General features: G+C 31.3%; 1 protein-coding gene across 1 annotated transcript; it reads left to right on the plus strand.

The window, feature by feature from the left end:
• The first annotated feature begins 10,811 nt into the window (after positions 1–10,811).
• On the plus strand, positions 10,812–11,871 carry LOC127810290 (uncharacterized). Its single transcript, XM_052349678.1, has one exon. It carries the CDS (start codon positions 11,095–11,097, stop codon positions 11,668–11,670), a length of 576 nt encoding a protein of 191 aa, XP_052205638.1. The 5' UTR covers positions 10,812–11,094; the 3' UTR covers positions 11,671–11,871.
• The last annotated feature ends 439 nt before the right edge of the window (positions 11,872–12,310 follow it).

The following is a 12,310-nucleotide window of genomic DNA, read 5'->3' on the forward strand; positions in this document are numbered from 1 at the left end:
ATGGAAGTAAGTTCTGGATTATTCGAGAAGGTGAAAATTCTTGCTTCCATTCCAACTATATCTGTGAATGATATATGAATTATGAGTGTACATGCAGATGGATGATATATGCTCCAACCCAAAACCAAAACCAAAATATTTTAACTGAATTTAACATTTCGGTTCCACTTTTTGTTTTTCCAGATTTCGAAGTTTGCACAGCCCACTGAGAATTTGGTTGAGCTTTCCACTCTTCCTTGCATATGCTTCTGGGACCATCAACACTAGGCATAGAATAGAATAGAATGTGCTTTTCTTTTTAATCTGCTTTTTTACATGTTGTTATATAAAAATTACACTCTAGTTAGTACTACTTACTTTAGTATAGTACGATTATTGTTTTAGTTATGCACCATTTAATCTTTTCACAATAAGTAGATGTGTATAATTAAGGTGTGACTATTGATATCACTTTTGTTGATAAATGTTAAAATTTAAGGGTTTATTATGTTTAATAGTGAGAAATTGAAAATATCATAAACTATATTTGTATAGTAAGAAATTGAAAATATCATAGTTATTAAATCGAGATTCGAATCGAGAATCAAAATCCTTATTTTAAGAATCGTGAATCGAGAATCGAATCAACAATGATCAATTCTTTTAAATATAAATAGATAAAAAAACTTCTAAATATATTTGCTAAGTTTAAAATTATACCAAAAGGCAAAAGTATATTCATGTTGCCTTTAAATTCAAATTGCACCAAACCAAACCACTTTCTAAATAACAAGTTAAAAAAAAAAAAAAAAAAACCTACAACTGTAAGGTTATTAATAAACTCCATTGTCCATAATCTTTACTAGCTATCAATCATCTTCATCATCTTCTTTGTTTTCAAAGATAGCCAAATCGAACGAATATTTGATTAAAGCGCACATGCGGACGAAGTCGCACGAATCGGATGAATCGTGCTATTCATACGATTCACAATCGATTTGTCCGATTTATAGTTAATTCTAAGGGATTTTCGATTCACCCTATAGATTCGACTCGGTTTCTATATGAATCGAGTCGAATTGTACGATTCGAATCGTGAATCGTACGATTCTAAGGGATTTTAGATTCAACCTATAGATTCAACTCGATTTCTATATGAATCGAGTCGAATCGTACGATTCGAATCGTGAATCGTAAGATTCTAACAACAATGAAAAATATCATAAATAATAAGAAATACCATATATTTTTGTTACTCATTATGAGCACTTAGGCAATTACAAAAGATATAAATAAAATACAAAACCTAACACTGTAGGTAATCTACTAACTGAATTGAAAATTTTGATTGTCGATATGAATTCTAAAAGATGCAGATTGTATTAGTATATAATTTGTAGGTGCAAATACTTTGACTTCATAATATTTGATATTTGACTTTATTGCATTTTAATTAGCAAAAGTCCATACAGGGGTGTAAATGATATATGCAAACTTGTGAGTTATTAGATATTAACTTTAAAAAAACTCGAGATTGACTTGGTTCAAATTCAATTTTAAAATTATTAAAAAAAATTTCTTTGAGTTATTGAGTTGAGCCAAATTGGGCTCTAACTTTTGGAGTATTTCATCTAGTCGAGTTCAAGATCTAGAAATAAAACTTGTACGGGCTTGAGTGGAGTTTTGAATTTTGTAATTGCATTGAGCTCGAGTCTGGTACTGTGTCGACTTGACTCAGGTCGAATAACCCTAATTCTATATTTTTAAAAAAAATATAACCCAAGAAACTATCACATATTTATATATTTGGACCCATATATAAATAATATAATTGTTATATTGTCTAGCATATTTGCAAACCGTCACCGCTAAGGCATTATTACTGTCATTATATCCAGCATCCCAACCACACATAGGTTTTTCGTTATAAAAGTTTAAAAGTTTAAGTAATAATAGAATAACAAAAATTTTAAATAATAATTTGTAATGAAAGAGTATGTAGTTTAGTATATTTATTAAAAATGTTTAATTAAACTGAATTTGTAGTCACATGCCATTAAATTACAAAATATTTCTCATAAAAATTGTAATACTCTATCTTATATGATATCTAATCTGAGTAGATTAATTTGCTCGTTTTGTTTTTGTTTTGTTGTTCATCTCCATCTTCATTGTCCTAGTCTAGGTTCACCTTGTCCTTCTTTTTTGATTTTGAAATATTTGAAATTTCTAAGTGATGCCGGAAATCTTATAATTTTTTTTAATTAAAAATTTTGCAACTAATTTTTTTGATTAAAAAAATTGAATTTAATAAGTAAAGTACAGTTGGCAATATATAATCATGTAGATTGTAACTCATCTATATAGATGAGTATGTATATTAGTCATGTAAAGATGTGTTTGATGGATATATAGAATTGAGAGTTAAAATTTATAAGAATAAAGTTTGGAATGAAGTCATTTATATAATTTTTGTTCTATAATAAATAAGCATAGATTTAGTTAATTATGTTTGGTTATAAGCATTTGAACAAAGAATGAAATAAGAAATTACTAGATGATGGAATATATCTTAAAACAACTTTTATTTTGTTGTTAAAGTTTCTTTGCACCAATGCAAATGATAGAATATACATTATCATAAAGTCTAATGTATTAGACAAAAATTATGTCGCACATATGCTTGATGAAAGTTAAATGAAACTCAAAAGAGAAAAAAAGAAAAAGAGAATTTTAGGACCTTACTCAATTAATCTTCATAATATATATATATAGGTACATCTGACTTTAGTTGCAATAAATATGAATATGAAGTGTTATTTTAATGTGTAAAGTTCAAAATACATCATCTTTATTTGGAATTACTGCCCTTGTACGGTCCCCTTACATCATCTCTATTTTGTTGTTAGGTTCACTGCATTAGACTAATAGATAATTAAATGTATATCGATCTTTCGCATGGTTATATATATGCAATTTACTTTAATAGTAATAAATATTTATAAATACAAAATGTTACTTAAATGTGTAAAGTTTAAGTAGAATAAAAAATTATTAAGTTTAATAATATTATTAGATTAGATTAGATAGATTCAATATATACACCTAGATAAATTTAAAGAATGTATATATTGTTAATTAATAAAATAATAATGATTAAATTACAAATAATTTAAAAATTTTAAAATATAAAAATAATCACAAAATTAGAAAAATAAAATACTCATTAAATGAGATGTTAGATTCAATCTTAATATATAGATAGATAGATAGATAGATTGCTCTGTTTTATTTAAAACTGACATATCAATAGAAGTGCAAATATAAAATAATTGTAAAGTAAAGAGTAAGGGAAAGAGATTCAAATCAATTTTAGAAGTGTAAATATAAAATAATTGTAGGGTAAAGAGTATGGGAAGAGAGTTTCAAATCAATTTATAAATATTTGATATAAAATATTTGTAGGGTAAAATGGAAGAGAAAGAGATTCAAAACAACCTGTAGATATTCCATATAAAATCATTTGTATATATTTGATAAAATAATTTATAGATATTCAACACAAGTAAGTCTAATTAAGTTCTCTTTGCTCAAATAACAATTTAAAGAGTTTAATTTACTACGAAGATAATACCTCTAATTCATTGAGTGTTAGGGATTTTTTTTCAATCTCCTTGTTTCATCAGTGTAAATCAACTATTTTCTAATTACAAATATTATATAACATCTCTTCCCATAACTTATCCAAATATGTGGCCAACAAGTCACAAAATGAAAATGACAAGTTGACAATTTAGGGATGTGAAAACGGTTATCGAATCGAGCAAAATTTATTAATTGATATTAAATTCAATCAAATCAATTGATTAATTCAAAAAATTGAACTAATCGATAATCGAAAAAATTGAATTTAAATTGTATAAATTGAACTGAATTAATTAGATCAAAGAAATATAAAAAAAAATCAAATTAATCGATAGACTAATTATTAGTGATGTGCCCTAATGCTAGGTTTAGATGACGTTTGGTATATGTAATTAATACATGTGATGTATCTTTGTATATGAAGTAATAAAAGGTAAGTTTATCATCATTTATTAAACTCTCCAGTTTGTTATATGAATAAATTCTTGAATTTTCTGTTTAAGAGTCTTATTTTTAAGGTGCTAAAAATATGTGACGAGATTCTATGCTAATAGAATTTATTAAATATTTATAGTTCTTAGATTAATCAAATGGGGACTGATTAGTTAATTATGAACTGGCATGATGTTTACTATCCTGATTAGTACATAATATAAGATATTAATGGTTAGGGATGGTGTGTCACATACTTTATGACATGGGGATGTCTTTAGTAAACTAGTGTGGGTGGTAGTTGGAGAACAATGCATTGAATGTGATATCGATGACTGATCACATGGCATTGTGAAAAATAATTTTATCATCGAGTTGCAATTGTGTATTGGTCCTTAGGCTTAAACTAACACAGTTGTCTTGTGTATTGACGTGCGGGATTTATTGATGTGCTGAACTATCCAATTGCGAGATGGAACGTTCATCTATGTGGTTTCGTATTGCTAATACATGGAGACAAGTGTCAGGGATATGATCTGTCACCCTCATCATTAATGATAAGGTGAACGTTCTATGTAGTCTACCGTTAGTGTGACGGGAAAGTTCTTGACCAAGGCAATATGATTAATCAGGAAAGCATCTAGTCATGCTGATAAGATCTGACACATAGTCATTCTATCTCGCTTAGTTTGGATGTTGAGTGACGAAAGGATTACAGTATACTGTAATCGTCAACTGTAATAGGCTCATTTGAAGTTAGATTTCATTATCTTCTATATTGTCTTGAACTGCTGCTAGGTGCTTCCTAGGGTCTTTCAAATCGTCACCGAAATATAGAGAGGATCCTATGATGGGTTGAGGTGTTTCGACTAGTGCCAAATGAGTTTTGGTGCTATTTGTTTGCTAGTGAATAGTGAATCTAGAAAGTCATACACCATATAGCATGATATTTGATATTAATACTATGCACTTGTTGTGTCTCATACATCATTAAATGTTAATAGTGCTTTGGATATGTCATTAAGTGTTAATGACAGCGATTTGCTAATTATTAATGGGTCGATTTCGATTTGCTAATTGTTAGTGAATCGGATTGCAATTTCTTTTAAAAACAGCAGCAGAGTCGACTGTCCCATTCAGCCAGTCGACTACCGCAACAGTCGACTTCCTGAGGCTGTCAGTTGACTCTTGCACCACCCCAACCAAATGTAGTGAATTCCACATGGAAACCAATTGGAGGGGGTGGTGTGGTGGTCAGGCAAAGGAGAAATTTGGACAGGAAGTAGAAGAAAGTATGTGTGTGTGTGGCTTAGCTTCTGCTTCCTTTGCTTTTTTATCTTTTTTTTGCTTCTACTCCTAATTAATTACACAGAGTGTGAGTGTCATGCGCAATAAAATTTGGAGAATCTGGTGAGACGCATAGGTGTCAATGAATTGAAGCTTTTAGGCTAACATAGGACGAAGGTCACAACATGGTATTGGGTAGGTGTTGATAGACTAAGTCCACCACAGTTTGAGGTAGATATGATCTTAATACAAAAATGATTTCTATACTCCATCTGACTTTGGGCTAGGGGTATGTTATTTATTATATATCATATGATGATATATCGTATTATTTAAATATTCAAGTTGTATGGTGTGTGTATTTATGTATTTCGATGTGCATCTTTGATATGTAAAAAGTTTTAAAATTTACCTACATGCTATATGTGTATTCCAACATTAATGTCATTTTAAATTGAATTAATCACTAGAAACGCAAAAAAATAACATTATTTTAAAATTTGATCGGTTCAATTAGTTTGGTTATTTTGACCAAAAAAAACCTAATTGAAAATCGAACTTTTGTGAAAAATTAATCAAAACGAATCGAACCGATATAAGAAAAAAATCAAATCAAATCGACAAATTTAATCAATTTTATTTAATTAATTTGAATAAATTAAACTTTTACTTTTCCTTAATTAACATGCACCAGAGAGGAAGATGGTAAGCATGTCACACAAGGTGAACGACCGTGGGCTGAGCTCAATTTGCTCTCTTAGAGTGGGTCAGGTTGAGCACAACATATTTGAGCCTACAACCCGACCTGGGTCTGTCGACCTATTAATCCAATCCGCCAACTCGACTCGCTAGCCTAGGAACCTTTGACCCATTGGGTCTGACCTAAATTTATTTATTTTAAATAGAAAAGTTATAATGTTTTGCACTGCACTCTTGATTTTAAATTTTTGATATATAATTTAATAAGTTTATTACTCTAAAAATTTAAAATTATAAACAAGATGTCACAACATAATGACAATAAATAAAAATTATACAAACATTATTTATAAATAATTATTTAGACAATCTCAATGTATAAGTGTCAATCAAATCAAATCATAAAATAATATATAGTCACACACAAAGAGCCATCATCATCCTAAGCAAATGTTGAATATATATTTATGTACCGAGGACATAGATCAACTGGCAAAGAAAGAATATGCTGGGATGTTATTTTTTGGCCCGTCAGGTTTCATGTTCGAACTCTGGTCAGAAGATAGTTCAGCAGATAAGGAGCGATCCTAAAAAATGAAAAATACTTGTCGCCCTCGCGTTTGTAGTTGTGCTAGGAGTCGAAATCTACCTACTGAACTCCCTGATTTATCTTTTATGTTGAAATCGTGGAGCCGAATAACGAGGGCGCTCGTTAATAAAAATATATATATATTTATGAATTGAAAATTATTATAACTTTAAATATTTATAAAATTTAACATAATTTTAAAAATAAAATTAGATCATTAGAAACTAAAAAGTGAAAATTCTTAAGAGATAAAATTTTCAATTTTTAAATTCTAAATTTTTACTTTAATTTTTTTTATATCTTATTTATTAAATAAATATAATTTGTAAACTATATTAAAATTAGGGGTCAACAAACATTTGATGCGCTTGACCCATTTAGGCCAGTGGGCTGAGGCCCATGGCTTGAGTCTCCAAATTAGGTTTCCGCTCTCTTTACCTAAAAAAAGTAAATAAATCACAGGATGTATAATAAACGTCCCATGCGACCCTTTTTCCACCAAAGGGGGGTCACGCAGGCAGAGGTTCATTTAAAAGGCCTTTTGAAATGAAAGGTTCTGTTCTTCATCACTTTTTGGAAAGCAAAATTAAATGTCTTTCCGTTCCAATAATTAATCCCATTAATTAATAAAGAAGTGATGACAATCGTGAAGAGTAAAGCTGGGGAGGGCTCTAACTAAGAGTAAGAGCTGTCTAGAAACCAAGCATATATGAGAATATATATATGCCAAATGCACCACAATTTTTTTTTTTTTTTTTTTTGTGGAATTGGGGCAACTTTTGTAAAAAGGAAATTAACATATATAATGGTGTTATATATATATATATATATTCTTGGTACATAAGATTATACAAATAAAGATTTAATGAATATTAACTGAAGTTTATGAACTCAAACTCATGATTTTATATTCCCAACATTGTTTATGAAATTTATTTTAGAGACAAATTTAGAAACATAATTTTTTAATTTTTAAAGTTAGAGACGGAATTAGAGACTAAATTTTTTATTTATGATTTTTTAAAACAAAAAATTTTCATTTTTTTGAAGTTTTTTGGAATTAGAGACGAAAATTTTGTCATCTCTGAAATTTGCTTGATATTAGAAATAGAAAAACTTATATCTCTAAAGTTTTTTTGAAATCAAAGATAGAAATTATTCTGTCTTTGATTTTTGCCTGCTTTAAGAAACATAATTTTTTTTTCCATCTCTATTTTTTCTTTTTGTCAGAGACAAAAAACTTCATCTTTAATTTTAGAGATGAAATTTTTTTGTCTCTAATTGTTATTTTAGTTAGACACGAAAATTCAAATTTCGTCTCTAAGTTAGAGACGAAAAATTTAGTCTTTAATTGGAATAAAGACGAAAATTAGGAATATATTTTTTTTCATTTCTAAATTTGTCTTTCTATTTCTCTATATATGTGCATGTTGTTCATTATTTTCTCCTCATTTTCTCTTCTGCCTTCAACTATTCCTCTTGCCCTCGCCTGTGTCTCATTTTCCTCTTCTTTCATAGTTGGCAAGTGCCAGCCATCCACTCGCCTTCTTTTCCTCTCTTCTTCGACCACTGCCTATCATCCCAGACGCCTAATAATTGGAGTTTCTCTAATTTAAAGTAAGAACTTAATGTTCTATGATTTTAATTTTTAAACCTAGTAAGATTCAACCGTTGAATCATTTTGGTTTTCGAGTATGTTGGTTTCTAGACTAAGGCGATTTCAATTATCGATTTTGATCATTGGAATCTGCCATGGACGATGGTTGGCGATGCCCATCCAAAAACTAGTAGAATTTTTTAAAAAATTAATTTTTAGTGTTATAATCCTTTAATTAGCTAACGTCTCAACGAGCGAAAGTCATGGAGTGACAAACTCACAAACTATATGTTAGATCTCATTAATGTGACTAGATGATACCTTAGGAAACACCTTTCTTAACTTTTAATCTGTCCTGGACATGGACTGTCCCGTCACATCAATAATAGATCACATAAGACGTTTACTCCATCAATTACTGATAAGGGCGACATATCTTAATTCCAACACCTGTCTCCATATACTAGCAATACGAAATCACATAGATGAACGTTTCCACCTCCCAATTAGATGGTTTGACTCATTAGCAAATTCTGCACACCAATACACAAAATAACTGTATCGGTTCAAGTCTAAGGATCAGCAAACCATCGCAACTTGATGACTCGACCATTATCCACCATGCCATGTGATCAGCCATCAGCGTCACATTTGGCTGATCGTTTCCCAATGACCACCTATAGGTTTATTAGCGACATCTCATGTCATATAGTGCATGACACACTATCCTCTAATCGGTATCCCCATATCGAACGAGGTAGTAACATCTATACTAGTCCATACTCGATTAATCAGAGTTCCATTCAAAGAATCTCTTGGGACTATGAATAGTTTAAGAAATTTTATTATCAGATAATCTTGTCACACAGTTTCAACACATTGAGAATAAGATTCTCACGCAAAAGATTTAGGAATTCATTCATATAATTGATTGAAAAAAATATAAATGAAGAAAATTTTATATTTTATAGATTTATACAAAAATACAATGAATGCATAAAAATAACTAACTCCACTGGATATGATCTAAACAACACCAACACTTGGCTGATATTTAGGAGGGACCCAACCATCTCTGATGATCATACTTTCTACCATTTCTAATTAAGTATTATTTCTCCTTTTGGAGTGGCTTTTTCTTGGCACAGGTCTTCTGGATAATTGGATTGGTCTCCCTGGGTAGGGCTGGCTAGCGAGGGGAGAGTCACTCGGTGTTCTTCAGCTCGGAGATTTTTTGGGAGAGGAAAACCCTTTTGTATCTTTGAGAAAGTTATTAGGGGTGGCATGCAGACCTTGCCCTCGATCTATTCACAAAGTTTTGTAATGTTGGCAATAATGAAGCGTGGGGTATGATGCTCTGTAATAATTCCACCATCTCTTGGAGAGCCTATAGACTCTCTTCATGCTGCTTATAAAGAGCTTCATAATTTGCTAATGGGACGGTAGGAGGAGTGACCTAAAGGTCTTCGAAACACCAAGAAGAGTCTCCTGGCGTCTTAGAGTAGTGTTCCCGAGCGATTGTAATACTTAAGTCAGCTTAATTAGTCTGAAACTAGAAGGATATACAATGAGAGTTTTTATAGAATTTTTAACATATTTAAAGAAAAGGAGTTACCTTTTATTTGTGGAGGTGGTGGGTAACATGTGACAAAGTTTCCACTCTCTCCAAAGTTTTGAATTGTATCTATCAACCTGTTTTGCTCCAACTTTCTAGACAAAAATTTCTTACTAAAGTATTCCCAAAAAAATTCATACTTCAAAATAAACAAAGCCTAAATTATTGGTAAAAATAATAATATGAAAATAAAGTTTAATTTACCCATTTCTTTTACAAGGTTAGGTTTTTGAATGAATGGTGGTTAATAATTTGATATATTTTGATTTTATTCAATATGAATGCCAATTACTATATGTAGCTGGTAAGTACTTTATTAGGTTGCCAAATTTAAGAGAAAAGTCTAAACGTATGTGCATGTAACAGTGAAGGTGCATGGCCTTTTATTATTGTGCTTTAATTAATTAATGTCATATGTAATAAAGATTGTGAACTAGTGCCAGGTACCCCAGCTTTTAAATCAATAGATACACCACTGACCAGCCACAGTACTGAACATGATCTCTTGCATCTGCATGCCCTCCATTATTGGACTTCGATGTCAAAAAGTTTTCCCTTGTGGGCTAACATCATACTGAAAGCTTTTTTATTTTTATTCAAAACGTATATATTTAAACCTAAATACAATTAACTCACTTTTCAGAAAGTCAAAGGAATATTATTATTATTATTATTATTATTATTATTATAATGACGTCTTTGATATTAAAGTTGAGAGTGTAAGTTACATCTAATTATATTGTTTGTGATATTTTACTAACTATGATGTGTATGTTTATTTTTTAAGATTTGTCCTGATCTTCTCTCAGTTAAGTGGACATTAAATTATTTTTTTTGCAATTAATAAAATATCATGGGGTAATATATAATAACTGTAACTTGTGATGTAATCAACAACATCAATTAAAAGCAAATAAATAAAACAAAGAAGGCAAAACAAAAAGCACCAAATTGGGGAGCTCATTTTTCAACCCGCCATGGCTTTTTGACAAGGCAAATCCTCCCCACTAAACAACCCAGACAGGAAACATGTGGCCTAATCCACCCAAATATCTTTACCACCACCACCACTATATAACCCCCTCTTTGCGGAGTCCCCACACCCACACTCCCACACACACACACACACAAACACACATTTTCAGCCAGATTCGAAGCTTAATATTTCCTCGAGAGAGCTTCCTAATTAGTTAATTGGCTCCTCCACAACCCACTTTGAAATCAACCTCACCATCTAAAACCATTTCAAAAATGGATCCAATCGAGCCTGCAAGGAAGCTTCTAGCCAAAGAAAAGTGGAAGATGCGTCAGATTCTGATCAAGGCCCTCATCTGTTCTCTATTTTGTTCGTGCCCCTTTTGGTTCCCAAAGCTTTGTTCTTCGGTGAATCATTTCGCCTGTGTCTCTCTCCCACATTTGAAGTCCTTCTTCGTCAACCCCATGTGCCTGTTCGTCGTAGGCAATGCCATCGTCGTCTTCCTCGTCGGAGAATCAAAACTTGCAGCTGGTTCAAGTTCGTCCTCGACCAGTACTGATACTCATGATCAAGAACATGTCTGTAACGTAGAGAAAAACCACGAAATAGAACCAGAAATGGGTTTTGGAGCTGATGACAAGGCTGTGAACAAGATTACTGAAGAAGATGAAGACAGAGACGAAGAAGAATATTACAGCGACGATTGTGTGGAGGAAGAAGAAAGCGATGGAGAAGAAGAGGCAGCTGGTTTGGCAACCGAGGAGTTGAACAAAAGAGCGGAAGATCTCATTGCTAGGGTTAAAAGGCAAAGGTGGCTTGAAGCCAGGCTAGACGATTGCGGAAGAGGATGATGAGTTGAAGAGATTGCATGATTTCGTTGAAGAAATTCATGGATATATAATTTACAAGTTTAGTTGCAGCTTCTTCTGTATCTCTCCCACCATGACTACTAGAGAATCATTTGAGGGAGGTGCAATTAATATTCTTCTCAGGGCAAGTAATACTGAAAACTGGACTGCCTTCTTTATAAATCGATAGACCACACCTTTTCACTTCTTAACTTCTAAGTTCAAATTAACAATATTGATGCGCGATCCGATGCTCTTATACAAATTGATGTGAATCTGCGTTGGAACGAAAGGAACCCACAAAAAATTTAATCAAATCCCATAAAAGCCAAAATCAGATATAAAGTAATAAATTTCTTGACCCATTGATTTGCGAACCAAGAATCTAGATTATATCAAAATTTAGACCCATTGATAAGCAGAAACAAGAACCAATAATTGTGTTGTTCAACGCCATAATGATTGTTCAAATCTTTGATAAGTTCAAGATTTAAACACTAGAAAAAAATCAATCATTTGAGTTCGAAGTTGTGTTCATTGAAAAACAAGATAATAAAAGAGAAATCTTTCAAATTCAATTCATAATTTTCTTCCCCTTTCTTTTATAATGGAAAATCTTTTAGGGAGTGTTTGGTACAGGAGA

The sequence above is a fragment of the Diospyros lotus genome, chromosome 9, assembly GCF_014633365.1.
Source record: "Diospyros lotus cultivar Yz01 chromosome 9, ASM1463336v1, whole genome shotgun sequence".
NCBI lineage: Eukaryota > Viridiplantae > Streptophyta > Magnoliopsida > Ericales > Ebenaceae > Diospyros > Diospyros lotus.